Source organism: Ranitomeya variabilis, chromosome 1, assembly GCF_051348905.1.
Source record: "Ranitomeya variabilis isolate aRanVar5 chromosome 1, aRanVar5.hap1, whole genome shotgun sequence".
NCBI lineage: Eukaryota > Metazoa > Chordata > Amphibia > Anura > Dendrobatidae > Ranitomeya > Ranitomeya variabilis.
Window position 1 is genome coordinate 683,502,084 of NC_135232.1, and position 20,039 is coordinate 683,522,122.

Below are 20,039 nucleotides of genomic sequence, written 5' to 3' on the forward strand. Positions count from 1 at the left end.
CCACTCTGCCCTGAAGGCCAGCATCCCGGAGTCGCCTCTTCACTGTAGCTGTTGACACTGGCGTTTTGCGTGTACTATTAATGAAGCTGACAGTTGAGGACCTGTGAGGCGTCAATTTCTCAAACTACAGACTCTAATGTACTTGTCTTGTTGCTCAGTTGTGCAGCGGGGCCTCCCACTTCTCTTTCTACTCTGGTTAGAGCCTGTTTGTGCTCTCCTCTGAAGGGAGTAGTACACACCGTTGTAGGAAATCTTCAGTTTCTTGGCAATTTCTCTCATGGAATAGCCTTCATTTCTTAGAACAAGAATAGACTGTCGAGTTTCACATTAAAGTGATTTTTTCTGGCCATTTTGAGAGTTTAATCGAACCAACAAATGTAATGCTCCAGATTTTCAAGTAGCTCAAAAGAAGGTCAGGTTTATAGCTTCTCTAATCAGCCAAACTGTTTTCAGCTTTGCTAACATACTTGCACAAGGGTTTTCAAGGGTATTCTAACCATCCATTAGGGTACGTGTCCACTTTGAGGATGGCCGGCAGTTTGGACGGAGCGGCAAACTCGCTCCGCCCCTTCTGGAGACGCGATGATGCTGGATGTGTTCATTGCACACATCCGGCATCATCGCGCCCCACACATAGGGCCCTGTGTTTTACCTTGCGGCGGCGCACCGTCGCCGCAAGGTAAACGGACATGCTGCGATCTAAAAAGACGCGCCGCATGTCCGGAATCGCAGGGCCTCCGGATGCGTGTTACCACGCATAGTGGAGACGGGATTTCATAAAATCCCCTCCACTATGCTGTAACATCTGGACGCTGCAGATTGAATGCTGCGGCTCCACGCAGCGTTCAATCCGCTGCTATTCCTGATGTAAAACGGCACGTGGACACATACCCTTAGCCTTCTAACACAGTTAGCAAACACAAAGTACCATAAGAACACTGGAGTGATGGTTGTTGGAAATGGGCTTCTATACACCTATGAAGATACTGCATTACAAACCAGACGTTTGCAGCTAGAATAGTCATTTACCATATTAACAATGTACAGAGTGTATTTCTGAATCATTTAATGTTAGCTTCATTGGAAAAAAAAACTGCTTTTCTTTCAAAAATAGGGAAATTTCTAAGTGACGCTAAACTTTTACATGGTAGTGTATGTCATATATCTGTATTTCTGGGTGGTGTTTGCTGCATGTATTTGATTTAGCAAACATCAGGTTTGGATTCTTTCTCAAAAATCCCAAGTAGAAGGTCTGAGATATGTTAATAGACTAAACTTGTACAGAGATACTGAAGTATAAAAGATGACCCAACTTTTAGGAAAAATTGCGTAGTTCCCTTACAGCAGTTGGTCTGTCCTTTATGATGAGCAGAGCACTTGGCAAAAAGATACCCAATATAATCCTGATGAAGGTGACAACACTAGATGGATTTGCTCTCTGCCTCTGGAATCCGTTCACTTACAGCTTCACCCAAGTAACCCAACATCTCTGCACATGACCTTGTCTGACCGCTGGTTCTCTATAGATGTAGAACTGGAATGTTTACCCATAGCACATGAGCATTCTGTACAGGGCTGTAAAGATATAAAAATGCGGCATGGCTACCCACCAATGCTGAAAGTGTTGGTGGCTTTTTCCAGTACTAAACTGATTTAAGGAGAAATCCAGACATGGAATCTTGGTGGGCTGATAACATGATAAGCATTTTTTCTAAATAATTGTAGATTTACTTAACTCTTAATTGTTTATTGCTTTAAATGCAGTTGGTCATGAGGTTAGTCTTTTAAGGGCTGTACACTTGCCCTTGGACACCAGTGGAACTCCACAGTCTTAGACTATTAAGGTGTTGCTAGGTGGTTGACCTAATCCCTTGAATAAATGCAATTATCAAGCACCATAGATTCCCGCAAACAATGTTGTATCACTCCTGGTCAACACCGTTAAAAAAAAAATTACTATTTCTCATACAGATTCTGCTAACCTACACTGCTGATCTAAAGGAAAGCAAGAAGGCGCTGTATCTGGTCTGGTTGGAGATCTGTACTAGTCCAGCTTATTTTTCTTCGGCCAGTGACTCCTTTTTCTCTAAAGCCACCCCCCATACACATTAGACTAATGTTGGCCGAACCCGCCGATAACGAGAAGTTTGGCCAATACTCTTATGTTTATGATACCCCAGGACATATGATTTTTTGGGGAGTTTTGGATTTCGCGTGTCCAATTTCTAATTCCGTAAAGAAATGCAAAAGTGCATTAGGGTTTTATCCACTTTAAAAGGTTGATAATTAAAGGTAGAACTGCTAATCTTATGAGTTTGTATGAGACACAACACTTAGAGAGCCTGAAAACCAGATGCAGCACCTTCCGTGAGACAGTAGATTTAAGTAGCAGGATTGGAAGTGTTCCAGAGTCCACCGACTCCTTCTTCAGGACACCATACAAAAATAGATATTTATGTATGGTTGTCCTGAAGAAGGAGTCGGTGGACTCTGAAATGCGTTGACAATAAATCTACCATTTTACAATACCAGTAATTATGTTGAGTTCTGTGTCATGGTTCTCAACACACAGAGAACATAGTTGAGCATACAAAAAGGACTAGCTCTTGAAAGATGGGAACTCGAGCTGATCGTGAGCTAAACCTATCACAACAACTGAAAGTGGCCGGGTAGCGTGCCTACGTTTTATCCCTAGACGCCCAGCGCCAGCCGGAGAACTGACTGACCCTAGCAGAGGAAAATACAGACCTGGCTCACCTCTAGAGAAATTTTCCCCAAAAGGCGGACAGTAGCCCCCACAAATATTGTCGGTGATATTAGAGGAAATTGACATACGAAGTATGAAAATAGGTTTAGCAAAATTGAGGTCCGCTTACTAGATAGAAGGAAGACAGAAAAGGGGACTTCACGGCCAGCTGAAAACCCTATTCAAAATTCCATCCTGAAATTACTTTAGAACTCTAATATCAACTCATGACACCAGAGTGGCAATTTCAGTTCACAAGAGCTTCCAGTCTCAGAAATATTCAAACACAGAGAACTGGAACAAAAATGCAAACAAACTTAGGACAAAAATCCAACTTAGCTGAAAGTAGTCTAGGAGCAGGAACATGCAACAGAAATGCTTCTGGTAACATTGTTGGCCGGCATAGAAATGACTGAGGAGCAAGGCTAAATAGAAACTCCCACATCCTGATGGAAACAGGTGAACAGAGGAGATGACAAACCCACGTTCAGTACCACCAGTGACCACCGGGGGAGCCCAGAAACCAAATTCACAACAGTACCCCCCCCTCAAGGAGGGGGCACCGAACCCTCACCAGAACCACCAGGGCGATCAGGATGAGCCCTATGAAAGGCACGGACCAAATCGGAGGCATGAACATCAGAGGCTGTCACCCAAGAATTATCCTCCTGACCGTAGCCCTTCCACTTGACCAAATACTGAAGTCTCCGTCTGGAAACACGGGAGTCCAAGATCTTCTCCACAACGTACTCCAACTCACCCTCAACCAACACCGGAGCAGGAGGCTCAACGGAAGGCACAACAGGTACCTCATACCTGCGCAACAATGACCGATGGAAGACATTATGAATAGAAAAAGATGCAGGGAGGTCCAAACGAAAGGACACAGGGTTAAGAATCTCCAATATCTTGTACGGGCCGATGAACCGAGGCTTAAACTTAGGAGAAGAAACCTTCATAGGGACAAACCGAGAAGATAACCACACCAAATCCCCAACACAAAGACGAGGACCAACACGACGACGGCGGTTGGCAAAATGCTGAGTCTTCTCCTGGGACAACTTCAAATTGTCCACCACCTGCCCCCAAATCTGATGCAACCTCTCCACCACAGCATCCACTCCAGGACAATCCGAAGGCTCCACCTGACCGGAAGAGAAACGAGGATGAAACCCCGAATTACAGAAGAAAGGAGAAACCAAAGTGGCAGAACTAGCCCGATTATTGAGGGCAAACTCCGCCAAGGGCAAGAAGGCAACCCAATCATCCTGATCCGCAGACACAAAACACCTCAAATAAGTCTCCAAGGTCTGATTAGTTCGCTCGGTCTGGCCATTAGTCTGAGGATGGAAAGCAGACGAAAAAGACAAATCAATGCCCATCCTAGCGCAGAACGCTCGCCAAAATCTAGACACGAATTGGGTCCCCCTGTCAGAAACGATATTCTCCGGAATACCATGCAAGCGAACCACATTTTGAAAAAACAGAGGAACCAACTCGGATGAGGAAGGCAACTTAGGCAAGGGAACCAAATGGACCATCTTAGAGAAACGGTCACACACCACCCAGATGACAGACATCTTCTGAGAAACAGGGAGATCAGAAATAAAATCCATCGAGATGTGAGTCCAAGGCCTCTTCGGAACAGGCAAGGGCAACAACAATCCACTAGCCCGAGAACAACAAGGCTTGGCCCGAGCACAAACATCACAAGACTGCACAAAACCTCGCACATCTCGTGACAGGGAAGGCCACCAGAAGGACCTAGCCACCAACTCCCTGGTACCAAAGATTCCAGGATGCCCTGCCAACGCAGAAGAATGGACCTCCGAGATGACTCTACTGGTCCAATCATCAGGAACAAACATTCTACCAGGCGGGCAACGATCAGGTCTATCCGCCTGAAACTCCTGCAAGGCCCGTCGCAGGTCTGGGGAAACAGCAGATAAAATCACTCCCTCCTTAAGGATACCCGTAGGTTCAGAATTACCAGGAGAATCAGGCTCAAAACTCCTAGAAAGGGCATCCGCCTTCACATTTTTAGAACCTGGTAGGTATGAAACCACAAAATTAAACCGAGAGAAAAATAACGACCAGCGCGCCTGTCTAGGATTCAGGCGCCTGGCAGACTCAAGATAAATCAAATTCTTGTGGTCGGTCAATACCACCACCTGATGTCTAGCCCCCTCAAGCCAATGACGCCATTCCTCAAAAGCCCACTTCATAGCTAAGAGTTCACGATTACCAATATCATAATTTCGCTCCGCGGGCGAAAATTTACGAGAAAAGAACGCGCAAGGTCTCATCACGGAGCAGTCGGAACTTTTCTGCGACAAAACCGCCCCAGCTCCAATTTCTGAAGCGTCGACCTCAACCTGAAAAGGAAGAGTAACATCAGGCTGACGCAATACAGGGGCGGAAGAAAAGCGGCGCTTAAGCTCCCGAAAGGCCTCCACAGCAGCAGGGGACCAATCAGCAACATCAGCACCCTTCTTAGTCAAATCAGTCAGTGGTTTAGCAACATCAGAAAACCCAGTTATAAATCGACGGTAGAAATTAGCAAAGCCCAAGAATTTCTGAAGGCTCTTAAGAGAAGAGGGTTGCGTCCAATCGCAAATAGCCTGAACCTTGACAGGATCCATCTCAATGGAAGAGGGGGAAAAAATATACCCCAAAAAAGAAATCTTTTGAACCCCAAAAATGCACTTAGAACCCTTTACACACAAGGAATTAGAGCGCAAAACCTGAAAAACCTTCCTGACCTGCTGGACATGAGAGTCCCAGTCATCCGAAAAAATCAAAATATCATCCAAATACACAATCATAAATTTATCCAAATATTCACGGAAAATGTCATGCATAAAGGACTGAAAGACTGAAGGGGCATTTGAAAGACCAAAAGGCATTACTAAATACTCAAAATGACCCTCAGGCGTATTAAATGCGGTTTTCCACTCGTCCCCCTGCTTAATTCGCACTAAATTATACGCCCCACGAAGATCAATCTTAGAGAACCACTTGGCCCCCTTTATGCGAGCAAACAAATCAGTAAGCAATGGCAAAGGGTACTGATATTTAATCGTGATTTTATTCAAAAGCCGATAATCAATACACGGCCTCAAAGAGCCATCCTTTTTAGATACAAAGAAAAAGCCGGCTCCTAAAGGAGATGACGAAGGACGAATATGTCCCTTTTCCAAGGACTCCTTAATATATTCACGCATAGCAGCATGTTCAGGCACAGACAGATTAAATAAACGACCTTTTGGAAACTTACTGCCCGGAATCAGATCTATTGTACAATCGCAATCTCTGTGCGGAGGCAGTGAACCAAGTTTAGGTTCCTCAAAAACGTCACGATAATCAGATAAGAATTCCGGAATCTCAGAGGGAACAGATGACGAAATGGCAACCAAAGGTACGTCCCCATGAGTCCCCTGACATCCCCAGCTTAACACAGACATTGCTTTCCAGTCGAGGACTGGGTTATGAGATTGCAGCCATGGCAATCCAAGCACCAAAACATCATGTAGATTATACAATACAAGAAAGCGAATAATCTCCTGGTGATCCGGATTAATACGCATAGTCACTTGTGTCCAGTATTGTGGTTTATTACTAGCCAATGGCGTGGAGTCAATACCCTTCAGAGGTATAGGAACTTCCAAAGGCTCTAAATCATAACCACAGCATTTGGCAAAGGACCAATCCATAAGACTCAAAGCGGCGCCAGAGTCGACATAAGCGTCCGCGGTAATTGACGATAAAGAGCAAATCAGGGTCACAGATAGAATAAACTTAGACTGTAAAGTGCTGATTGAAACAGACTTATCAACCTTCTTAGTACGTTTAGAGCATGCTGATATAACATGAGTTGCATCACCACAATAGAAGCATAACCCATTTTTTCGCCTAAAGTTCTGCCGTTCGCTTCTAGACAGAATTCTATCACATTGCATATTCTCTGGCGCCTTCTCAGTAGACACCGCCAAATGGTGCACAGGTTTGCGCTCCCGCAAACGCCGATCAATCTGAATAGCCATTGTCATGGACTCATTCAGACCTGCAGGCACAGGGAACCCCACCATAACATCCTTAATGGCATCAGAGAGACCCTTTCTGAAAATCGCCGCCAGGGCGCACTTATTCCACTGAGTAAGCACAGACCACTTACGAAATTTTTGGCAGTATATTTCCGCCTCATCTGTACCCTGGGACAGGGCCATCAAGGCTTTTTCAGCCTGAATCTCTAAATGGGGTTCCTCATAAAGCAACCCCAAAGCCAGAAAAAACGCATCCACATTGAGCAACGCAGGATCCCCTGGTGCCAAAGCAAATGCCCAATCCTGAGGGTCGCCCCGGAGTAAGGAAACTACAATCCTGACCTGCTGTGCAGGATCTCCAGCGGAGCGAGATCTCAGAGACAAAAACAATTTACAATTATGTTTGAAATTCTGAAAGCGAGATCTATCCCCGGAGAAAAATTCAGGTAAAGGGATTCTAGGTTCAGATATTGGAGCATGAATAACAAAATCCTGTAAACTTTGAACTTTATTAGCGAGATTACTCAAACCAGTAGCTAAACTCTGAGGATCCATTTTAATCAGGTGAGATCAGAGCCATTCAAGGATTAGAAGGAGAGAGAGACGAAGGCTGCAGTATAAGCAGAGAAGCAAACTCAGGGAAAAAAAAAAATAAAAAATTCTCTGCAGACTTCTAATTCTCTCCTTTCTTCAGCCAATTATTTTAACCCTCGGCCAGCCAAACTGTCATGGTTCTCAACACACAGAGAACATAGTTGAGCATACAAAAAGGACTAGCTCTTGGAAGATGGGAACTCGAGCTGACCGTGAGCTAAACCTATCACAACAACTGAAAGTGGCCGGGTAGCGTGCCTACGTTTTATCCCTAGACGCCCAGCGCCAGCCGGAGAACTGACTGACCCTAGCAGAGGAAAATACAGACCTGCCTCACCTCTAGAGAAATTTTCCCCAAAAGGCGGACAGTAGCCCCCACAAATATTGTCGGTGATATTAGAGGAAATTGACATACGAAGTATGAAAATAGGTTTAGCAAAATTGAGGTCCGCTTACTAGATAGAAGGAAGACAGAAAAGGGGACTTCACGGCCAGCTGAAAACCCTATTCAAAATTCCATCCTGAAATTACTTTAGAACTCTAATATCAACTCATGACACAGGAGTGGCAATTTCAGTTCACAAGAGCTTCCAGTCTCAGAAATATTCAAACACAGAGAACTGGAACAAAAATGCAAACAAACTTAGGACAAAAATCCAACTTAGCTGAAAGTAGTCTAGGAGCAGGAACATGCAACAGAAATGCTTCTGGTAACATTGTTGGCCGGCATAGAAATGACTGAGGAGCAAGGCTAAATAGAAACTCCCACATCCTGATGGAAACAGGTGAACAGAGGAGATGACAAACCCACGTTCAGTACCACCAGTGACCACCGGGGGAGCCCAGAAACCAAATTCACAACAGTTCTGCAGAGTGAAGAAACATTTCCAATCCTGCCACTAAAACCAATTTCTATCTCCAATCATTTTGTTCTCTCTGAGGTAAGCCGTCACCAGAGATGAACGATTGGCAAAAAAATATTGTTCATCCGACAGTTAGACAAAGTGTACGGGAGCCCAAGACTATTGATTGCTGGGAGAATTTAGTATTTTGCATATCCGATTTTCTGCTGATCCTTTTGTTCTCCGAGACAACAACCTACAGAGATGTCTGGCCGTGGCTCTCTCATGAAATACACAGGAGCGCAGAATGAGTATGGGAGAGTCATCCAAATGGTCTCGTGTACGGTGGGCTTGACTGTTTGGATACTGCAAATTATATTGCTAATTCCTTATTGTAGGGTATGAACAAATCTGTCACTTCTGATGACTATGCTCATTAAGAAGGTGACCCTGGTCACCAGGTTCTTGTGCCACGCTACTTTTGCATTTTGCAGTAACTTACAATGCTGAATGAGAGCGGGCCCCTGACTCCAACCATTCCAGAAGAGATGAAGGCCAACTTCTCACATACTGAATGCCATTTCTTCATACATCTACCCCTGTTAGAAGGGAAGTTTAGCAAGATGGAATCCAATGAAAAATTATTATATATAGCAATTGGACTAAAATATAACTTTTAATGTATAAACCTTAAAAAAGACTGACTGTGAAATCTTCACCACGTGATAATGACATACAAGGGACTTAAAAAAGGGGGAGTTGGCGTGCCCCCTCAGGACACAAAAGGTACGTAGGAAAAAAAAACAAATATGAATGTGCTGATCCGTCAACGCAAAGATCCAGCAACATACACTGGTTATATACGGTAAAGATAGCAATGCTAGCGAGTCGGACAAGCACGGGTATCTGTGCAACGTGGTGAAATATATAATGTCTATAATAGGTCACCATAGGGTTTCAAACCCCAATTGTCTTTGTACATGCACAGTACCTGAAAATAAAATGCTCATTCAGTCCTTGAAACCATCTATCTAGCTGTATGCCATAAACCAGATGTAATCATATATTAAGCAGCAGAAAAAATACACATTCCTGACTGTAGTAATCAACAAAATATATGCATTGTGTGGAATAATTGTATACCCATCTCATGGGTTTCCACCTATACCGCGGCAATATAATATTTTAGTCAGTCAACATGTGCATTTAACCATAGCGCCAGCTTCGCAGGTTCCCTGTTATTCCCCTGATGAGTCCTGGATAGGACGAAACGCGTCGAGAGACGCTATCTGCCACCTACAAACTCTCTCTCCATAATGCATCAGATGGGTGAGATTACTCCAAGCCGCCTGTGACACAGGCGCTATGGTTAAATGCACATGTTGACTGACTAAAATATTATATTGCCGCGGTATAGGTGGAAACCCATGAGATGGGTATACAATTATTCCACACAATGCATATATTTTGTTGATTACTACAGTCAGGAATGTGTATTTTTTCTGCTGCTTAATATATGATTACATCTGGTTTATGGCATACAGCTAGATAGATGGTTTCAAGGACTGAATGAGCATTTTATTTTCAGGTACTGTGCATGTACAAAGACAATTGGGGTTTGAAACCCTATGGTGACCTATTATAGACATTATATATTTCACCACGTTGCACAGATACCCGTGCTTGTCCGACTCGCTAGCATTGCTATCTTTACCGTATATAACCAGTGTATGTTGCTGGATCTTTGCGTTGACGGATCAGCACATTCATATTTGTTTTTTTTTCCTACGTACCTTTTGTGTCCTGAGGGGGCACGCCAACTCCCCCTTTTTTAAGTCCCTTGTATGTCATTATCACGTGGTGAAGATTTCACAGTCAGCCTTTTAGAAGGGACCAGCACAGTACCAGGAGTTGCATGCTACTTGCCAGGTGGTTTTGACCCAGTTTTGCAACAAGTACTTTTGATATGATAGAGCAAGAGGCTGAAAAATATAAATGATACTTGAGCAAACTAATAAAATGAATCTGTGTTATGTAAGGGTGCATTACCCCAACTACCGTATATCGGATCGTTAGGAATGAAGATCACAAAGTCACCCAACAGGTTCTCAGACATTGCTTAATGTGAGGGTTTGGCACTTCGCACCAGTAGCACTTGACGGGACATTCCCCTAACCGGTGCACCTAGTTAACACGCTGACTGTGAAAGTCATATTTGACACATTGGTATTTGTTGCTCGGTAATAAATCCGCGAACATTTGGTGGGTTAAAGCGAACATGACCACAACTGCGGAAAACCTTGTTGTCTTCTTGACGTAACAATTTTCAATGGTTTTTATACACGGATCAAATGTCTAGGGTTTTGAATTTTTGTAGCCTTGAAATAATTTGCAACTATTCCCACTTTTGAAATGTGGATGGGGTTTAATGTGGGTGGAAATGACCTACAACGCTTTGAGTCATTTATTAAGGTTAAAGCCACAAAACAGTGTAACGATGAGTTCTATGCTCATGGCAGGCATACATTTCATTTTTTTTGCTTTAATACAGCCCACGGTCATATAAATTTATGAAAAAGTATGCACCTCTTTCCTTTTTTCTGTACATGGCTATGGGGACAGACATCTTGCATGTGCTGCTGTTTACAGCTTTCAGAGACCTGCTTTATAGCAGCCTTACAGACTATAGGAAGCAACCGACTTGTCCCGTTCATTGGCTTATATGGGAGAGTGTGTGGGCGTGCTCTGTGCACGAGTCGTTGTGCAGGGAGTGGGAGGAGGTGAGCTGTGACCAGACTTTCAAGTGGCCCTCATAAACTGTTGACGGATCCCGATTTGTGAGATCTGCCAACTTTTATGCAGTTGGGAAGCTTTAGCTTAACCTCCTAATGAACTGTTATGAATGAGAAAGGTAACTATCCTGGGGGCTCCAAAGTGGGAAAGCATCTGTATTAAATACTAACAGCAAGCAATTAGTACAATTACATATAAACAGTGATTTTTTTTTTAATCAGATTGACTTGGAGCCCGAAGGCAAAGTGTACGTTTCAATAACGCTCATAGGAACCTTCACGGAAGGTAAGAGGTTTATTTTATGGTGTTTAACTTACTATGGATTTTCATGATTAGATTTTCATAGCTTTGATGCTAAGCAAATTGGTAAAAAAATATATATTTTTTTAAATTCTTTTTGCTTGCTTTCAGAAAGATTATAAAAGTTATATAAATAGTATATACATATATATATATATATAATAGTTAAAGAGGTCAAAAGTGGCCAATTTTTACCATTATTTTGTTCCCGCTTTTCCTCTCGGTGATCTGCTTTTTTCTTGTTTTTTTATTGGCTGTATGGCTTCATAGATATGGGCCTCTTTATTTGGTTCTAATTTTTATGATCTCATGTGATCCTCAGGGGCGTGTCTTTAGGCTGATTTGTAACCTATAAGCAATTCCCCCTTGGAATTGCCATAAAAATTAGCACTAAATATAAATCCCAACATGTCTGTGAGCTATGTGTGCTATGCAATCTGTTATATCCCCTGTAATGGCGCTGCAAGGTAATCACACACTCACCATAACGACTGGTTCCAACTGGGGGAACATTTGTAATTCGCTTATTGTTAAAGGGATCAGTCCATCATAAAATGACCTATTGTTTAAATCTAAGTTTTTCTGTATTTTTTTGTATTTGCAATGTTTCTTTATTATGTTTTTTTTCCAAATGACAATTTTTATTAAAAACAAAAATAAAATTGTTAATCTTGCTTTTTAATACTGGCTACTGGGGCTATTTTAGATTCATACTTTCTGTACTCTAAGGCCACACATTAAGTATTTGGTCAGTATTTCACATCAGTATTTGTAAGCCAAAACCAGGAGTGGGTGATAAATACAGAAGTGGTGCATATGTTTCTATTATACTTTTCCTCTGATTGTTCCACTCCTGGTTTTGGCTTACAAATACTGATGTAACATACCAAATACTGAACGTGTGAACGTGACCTTAGGAAGAGTTTTCAACAGGCTTCTTATAAGCAGGGGCAGGATTACAATGCCAGATAACACCTCTCTACACAGGTGATAACTAGGGATGAACGGACCCGTGGAAGTTCGGGTTCTGGTACCCAACCCAAACCTTATTCCAAAGTTCGGATTGGGTACCAGAACTGTTCCGGAACTTGAATCAGAACCTGAAACCCATTGAAAACTATAGGGATCTGAACTTTGGGTCTGGGTAAGAAAAAAAATGCTCTTTCTTTCTCGCACTCTTTTTCTCCTTTTTTCTCTTCCTTTTCTTGCTCTTTTTCTTGCGTTCTTTTTCTCGCGCTCTCTTTTTCTTGCCCTCTCTCTTTTTCTCACCCTCTTTCTTGCATGCTCTTTTTCGCGTGCTCTTTTTCTGACGCTCTTTTCTTCTCACACGCTTTCTTTTTTTCTCACGCACTTTATCTGTCTTGCGCTCTTTCTCTCGAGCTCTCTTTTGCGCGCTCTTTTTCGCACTCTTTTTCGCGTGCTCTTTTTCTTACGCTCTTTTTCTTGCGCTCTTTCTCACGCTCATTTTCTCGCTCTCTTTCTCGCACTCTTTTTCTTGCGCTCTTTTTCTTGCACTCTTTTTCTTGCGCTCTTTTTTTTGCTCTCTTTTTCTTGCGCTCTTTTCTCGCACTCTTTCTGGTGCTCTTTCTCACGCTCTTTTTCTCGCTGTCTGTCTCGCTCTTTGTTTCGCTCTGTCTCGCTCTCTCTTTATCTCACGCTCTTTGTCTTGCGCTCTGTCTCGCGCTCTCTTTTTCTTGCTCCCTTTTTCTCGCGTGCTCACTTTTTCTAACGCTCTTTTTTTCTCACGCGCTTTCTTTCTCTTTTTCTCGCACTCTTTATCTGTCTCGCGCTCTTTTTTTTGGCACGCTCTCTTTTGCGCTCTTTTTCTTGCGCTCTCTTTTTCTCACGCTCTTTCTCACGCTCTCTTTTTCGCATTTTTCTCACGTACTTTCTCTTTTTCTTGCACGCTTTCTCTTTCTTGCGCGCTCTCTTTATCTCGCTTTCTTTCTCACGCGCTTTTTCTCACGCGCTTTCTTTCTCGCTCTTTTTCTCACTCTTTTTCTCACGCTCTCTTTCTCACGCTCTTTTTCTCGCGCTCTCTCTTTCTCACGCTCTTTTCTCGCACGCTCTTTTTCTCACGCTCTCTTTTTCTCGCGCTCTCTTTTTCTCGCGCTCTCTTTTTCTCGCGCTCTTTTTCTTGCACGCTCTTTTTCTCACGTACTTTCTCATTTTCTTGCACGCTTTCTCTTTCTTGCGCGCTCTCTTTTTCTATCTCGCTTTCTCTTTCTCGCGCACTTTCTTACTCGCTCTCTTTTTCTTGTGCTCTCTCGCGCTCGCTCTTTTTCTCGTTCTTTGTCTTGCTCTTTGTCTCACTCTGTCTCGCGCTCTGTCTCGCTCTCTTTGTCTCGCGCTCTTTGTCTCGCGCTCTTTGTCTCGCGCTCTCTTTGTCTCGCGCTCTCTTTGTCTCGCGCTCTCTTTGTCTCGCGCTCTCTTTGTCTCGCGCTCTCTTTGTCTCGCGCTCTCTTTGTCTCGCGCTCTCTCTTTGTCTCGCGCTCTCTTTGTCTCGCGCTCTCTTTGTCTCGCGCTCTCTCTTTGTCTCGCGCTCTCTCTTTGTCTCGCGCTCTCTCTTTTTCTTTCTTTCTTTCTTTCTTTCTCTTTCTCTTTATTTCTCTCTCAGAACTCCAAACATTGCAATGGGTTTCCGGGAAACGTGCTCAGCATTTAGCAGTGAACACTGTCTGGTACAAACACAGAACTTTTAACTTCAGGTTTGCTCATCTCTAATGATAACACCGCATCCACAAATAACAATAAGTAATTTAATAACTGACCACCTCCTCTTCTCTGCCTTTGCACACGCTCATTAGATGCTTTAACACAAAAGAAAGTTTATTGCTGCTAATGTACGTGTGTTGTTTCTTGAACAACAAGAGGTTGGAATCTAAAAAGCGCCACCGTCCGATCTGAGAATTCCAATAGTTCTAATTTTTAATTTTAATACAGACTGTGATATTGGGAGAAAAAAAATGGGCAAAAATGCTTAAAAAATACAATTAAAACCAAAACCTGATTTAAATAATAAAGCAAATGTGTCTTAAGAAAAAGATCTAAGAGCCCCCTTCTAACAAATATGGATTTTCCAAAACATTATTTCAAGTCGGGTTTCGTGTCTCCCAACCAATCTGCAGCTGTGCGCTTCTGCAGAACATATTACAAGAACGGCTTTATTGATCACTTGCCCTATAATTGCTGCAGCGTGTGAGAGCTTTTATCACCATGGATTAAACTGTGACCCCCAAACTTCCTGTGTTATACACTGACCACATAGTCACAACTCTGCAGAACTTCTGTTCCGTCACAAGCGACTTTCCTGTGAGACTTTTTTTTTGTTCCAGCTGTATAGGCGGCCGTGTAGAATCCAGTGCATAGCGCTACATACGTTGCGATTAAGCTCACCACAAAATGTGAGAAATAGCATCATCTCCTGCTGTAAGGTGGCCACCACTAATCTGATTGATCCTACAAACTTGTGACTAGAGAAACATGGCCGTTGTGTCAACTATTAACCCCTTCATGACCTTGGGATTTTCCATTTTCCCGTGTTCGTTTTTCGCTCCCCTCCTTCCCAGAGCCATAACTTTTTTATTTTTCCGTCAATTTGGCCATGTGAGGGCTTATTTTTTGCGGGACGAGTTTTACTTTTGAACGACATCATTGGTTTTACCATGTCGTGTACTAGAAAACGGGAAAAAAATTCCAAGTGCCGTGAAATTGCAAAAAAAGTGCAGTCCCACACTTGCTTTTTGTTTGGCTTTTTTGCTAGGTTCACTAAATGCTAAAACTGACCTGCCATTTTGATTCTCCAGGTCAGTACGAGTTCATAGACACCTAACATGACTAGGTTATTTTTTATCTAAGTGGTGAAAAAAAATTCCAAACTTTGCTAAAAAAAAAAAAAAAAATTGCGCCATTTTCCGATACTCGTAGCGTCTCCACTTTTCATGATCTGGGGTCGGTTGAGGGCTTATTTTTTGCGTGCCGAGCTGGCATTTTTAATGATACCATTTCGGTGCAGATACGTTCTTTTGATCGCCCGTTATTGCATTTTAATGCAATGTCGCGGCGACCAAAAAAATCGTAATTCTGGCGTTTCGAATTTTTTTTCTTGCTACGCCGTTTAGCGATCAGGTTAATGCTTTTTTTTATTGATGGATCGGGTGATTCTGAACGCGGCGAAACCAAATATAGTAATGTAGGTTTGATTTTTTTTTTTTATTGATTTATTTTGATTGGGGCAAAAGGGGGGTGATTTAAACTTTTATATATTTTTTTTTTTTTCACATTTTTTTTTTCCTTTATTTTTTTAACTTTTGCCATGCTTCAATAGCCTCCATGGAGGCTAGAAGCTGGCACAACGCGATCGGCTCTGCTACATAGCAGCGATCATCAGATCGCTGCTATGCAGCAGAAATGCAGGTGTGCTGTGAGCGCCGACCACAGGGTGGCGCTCACAGCTGCCAGCGATCAGTAACCATAGAGGTCTCAAAAACCTCTATGGTTACAATGCAGAAGCATCGCTGACCCCTGATCATGTGACGGGGGTCAGCGATGCGCTCATTTCCGGCCGCCTGTACGGAAGCGCCGGTTAAATGCCGCTGTCTGCGTTTGACGGCGGCATTTAACTAGTTAATAGCGGTGGGTGAATCGCGAGAATATAAGACATAATTTCAGTTGTTTCACACTTTTTTGTTAAGTATATAATTCCACATGTGTTAATTCAGAGTTTTGATGCCGCCTTTGTGAATGTACAATTTTTATAGTCATGAAAATACAGAAAAATCTTTAAATGAGAAAGTGTGTCCAAACTTTTGGTCTGTACTGTGTATATAGATAGATAGATAGATATATTTATGAACAAATACACAGTGGGAGAAGTAAGTATTTGAACCCTTCCTGATTTGGTAAGTTTGCCCACTGACAGAGACATGAACAGTCTATAATTTTAAGGGTAGGTTAATTTTAACAATGAGAGATAGAATATCAAAAATAAAATCCAGAAAATCACATTGTATAAATTATATAAATTTATTTGCATTTTGCAGTGAGAAATAAGTGTGTGATCCCCTACCAATAATTAAGAGCTCGGGCTCCTACAGACCAGTTAGACGTTCATAATCAATTTGTTACCTGCATTAGAGACAGCCGTCTTACATAGTCACCTTTATAAAAGAATCCTGTCCACAGACTCAGTTACTCAGTCAGACTCTAACCTCTACAACATGGGCAAGACCAAAGAGCTTTATAAGGATGTCAGGGACAAGATCATAGACCTGCACAAAGCTGGAATGGGCTACAAAACTATAAGAAAGACGATGGGTGAAAAGGAGACAACTGTTGGTGCAATAGTAAGAAAATGGAAGAAATACAAAATGACTATCAATCGACATCGATCTTGGGCACCATGCAAAAGCTCACCTCTTGGGGTATCCTTGATCATGAGGAAGGTGAGAGATCTGCCTAAAATTACACAGGGGAAACTTGATAATGATCTGAAGGCTGCTGGGACTACAGTCACCAAGAAAACCATTGGTAACACATTTACGCCGTGAAGGTATAAAATCCAGCAGTGCCTGCCAGGTCCCCCTGCTCAAGAAGGCACATGTGCAGGCCCGTCTGAAGTTTGCCAATGAACACCTGGATGATTCTGTGAGTGACTGGGAGAAGGTGCTGTGGTCAGATGAGACAAAAATTGAGCTCTTTGGCATTAACTCAACTCACCGTGTTTGGAGGAAGAGAAATGCTGCCTATGACCCAAAGAGCACCGTCCCCACTGTCAAGCATGGAGGTGGAAACATTATGTTTTGGGGTTGTTTCTCTGCTAAGGGCACAGGACTACTTCACCGCATAAATGGGAGAATGGATGGAGCCATGTACTGTAAAATCCTGAGTGACAGTAAAAATGGGTCGTGGCTGGGTCTTCCAGCAAGACAATGACCCAAAACATGCAGCCAAGGCAACAAAGGAGTGGCTCAAAAAGAAGCACAATAATTCCTCCTGACATGTGCGCAAACCTCATCATCAACTTAAAAAAAAAAGTCTGAATGCTGTGCTTGCCAACAAGGGTTTTGCCACCAAGTATTAACCCCTTCCTGACATCTGACGTACTATCCCGTCGAGGTGGGGTGGGCCCGTATGACCGCCGACGGGATAGTACGTCATACGCGATCGGCCGCGCTCACGGGGGGAGCGCGGCCGATCGCGGCCGGGTGTCAGCTGCCTATCGCAGCTGACATCCGGCACTATGTGCCAGGAGCGGTCACGGACCGCCCCCGGCACATTAACCCCCGGCACACCGCGATCAAACATGATCGCAGTGTACCGGCGGTATAGGGAAGCATCGCGCAGGGAGGGGGCTCCCTGCGTGCTTCCCTGAGACCCCCGCAGCAACGCGATGTGATCGCGTTGCTGCGAGGGTCTCCTACCTCCTTCCTGGCTGCAGGTCCCCGATCCAAGATGGCCGCGGCATCCGGGTCCTGCAGGGAAGGAGGTGGCTTACCGAGTGTCTGCTCAGTGCAGACACTTGGTAAGCCTGCAGCCCTGCACAGCAGATCGCTGTGCACACTGCCAGATCAATGATCTGTGATGTCCCCCCCTGGGACAAAGTAAAAAAGTAAAAAAAAAAATTTTCCACATGTGTAAAAAAAAAAAAAAAATTCCTAAATAAATAATAAAAAAAAATATATATTATTCCCATAAATACATTTCTTTATCTAAATAAAAAAAAAACAATAAAAGTACACATATTTAGTATCGCCGCGTCCGTAACGACCCAACCTATAAAACTGCCCCACTAGTTAACCCCTTCAGTAAACACCGTAAGAAAAAAAAAAAAAAAACGAGGCAAAAAACAACGCTTTATTACCATACCGCCGAACAAAAAGTGGAATAACACGCGATCAAAAAGACTGATATAAATATCCATGGTACCGCTGAAAACGTCATCTTGTCCCGCAAAAAAACAAGCCGCCATACAGCATCATCAGCAAAAAAATTAAAAAGTTATAGTCCTGAGAATAAAGCGATACCAAAATAATTATTTTTTCTATAAAATAGTTTTTATCGTATAAAAGCGCCAAAACATAAAAAAATGATATAAATGAGATATCGCTGTAATCGTACTGACCCGACGAATAAAACTGCTTTATCAATTTTACCAAACGCGGAACGGTATAAACGCCTCTCCCAAAAGAAATTCATGAATAGCAGGTTTTTGGTCATTCTGCCTCACAAAAATCGGAATAAAAAGCGATCAAAAACGGTCACGTGTCCGAAAATGTTACCAATAGAAACGTCAACTCGTCCCGCAAAAAACAAGACCTCACATGACTCTGTGGAGCAAAATGTGGAAAAATTATAGGTCTCAAAATGTGGAGACGCAAAAACTTTTTTGCTATAATAAGCGTCGCTGGTTTCACACTTGCGTTTTTGTCTGCAGCGTTTTTTGCACACAAAAACGCATGCGTTTTTCCCTATATTTAACATTGAAAACGCATGCGGTTTTTTTGTACGCGTTTGGTCGCGTTTTCAAACGCATGCGGTTTTTTTCTGCATGCGTTCATTTTCAGAAATACAACCTGCAGTATTTTCTTGCGTTTTTAAGCACATGCGTTTGTTTGCGTTAAAAATGCATGCATTTTTATAAAAAAAAAACAGAAAACACACTGAAAAGCCACCCACCACCATCAAGGTGATAAAGGGATCCAAACCCTAACCCTAACTCTACCCCTAACCTCACCCCTAACCGTTTAATGAACATTTTCTGACAGTCATAGTGCCATGTATTTCAGTGCCACGTATCACGTATTTCAGTGCCACGTGTTTCAGTGCCACGTATTTCAGTGCCACGTATCACGTATTTCAGTGCCACGTATCACGTATTTCAGTGCCACATATTTTAGTACCACGTATTTCAGTTGCACGTATTTCAGTGCCACGTATTTCAGTGCCATGTATTTCAGTGCCACGTATTTCAGTGCCACGTATTTCAGTGCCACGTATTTCAGTGCCACGTATCACGTATTTCAGTGCCACGTATTTAAGTGCCACGTATCACATATTTCAGTGCCACGTATTTCAGTGCCACGTATTTCAGTGCCACGTATTTAAGTGCCACGTATTTCAGTGCCACGTATTTCAGTGCCACGTATTTCAGTGCCACGTATTTAAGTGCCACGTATCACATATTTAAGTGCCACGTATTTCAGTGCCACGTATTTCAGTGCCACGTATTTCAGTGCCACGTATTTCAGTGCCACGTATTTCAGTGCCACGTATTTACGTGCCACGTATCACATATGTCAGTGCCACGTATTTAAGTGCCACGTATTTCAGTGCCACGTATTTCAGTGCCACGTATTTCAGTGCCACGTATTTCAGTGCCACGTATCACGTATTTCAGTGCCACGTGTTTCAGTGCCACGTATTTAAGTGCCACGTATCACGTATTTCAGTGCCACGTATTTCAGTGCCACGTATTTCAGTGCCACGTATTTCAGTGCCATGTATTTCAGTCACGTTTAGGGTTAGGGTTAGGGTTGGAGGTAAAGTTAGGGTTGGGGCTAAAGTTAGGGTTGGGGCTAAAGTTAGGGTTAGGGTTTGGATTACATTTACGTTTGGATTAGGGTTGGGATTAGAATTATGGGTGTGTCAGGGCTAGGGGTGTGGTTAGGGTTACCGTTGGGATTAGGGTTAGGGGTGTGTTTGGGTTAGGGTTTCAGGTAG

The 20,039-nt window shown here is 43.0% G+C and overlaps 1 protein-coding gene across 2 annotated transcripts in view; it reads left to right on the top strand.

Moving 5' to 3' along the window:
• PRKCH (protein kinase C eta) overlaps nt 1-20,039 on the top strand; it is a 200,214-nt gene that overhangs the window by 61,695 nt on the left and 118,480 nt on the right. For both annotated transcript variants that reach the window (XM_077265566.1, XM_077265574.1), the window contains exon 2: nt 11,240-11,303. In XM_077265566.1, the coding sequence (XP_077121681.1) occupies nt 11,240-11,303 (64 nt within the window). The remainder of the gene's footprint in view (nt 1-11,239; nt 11,304-20,039) is intronic.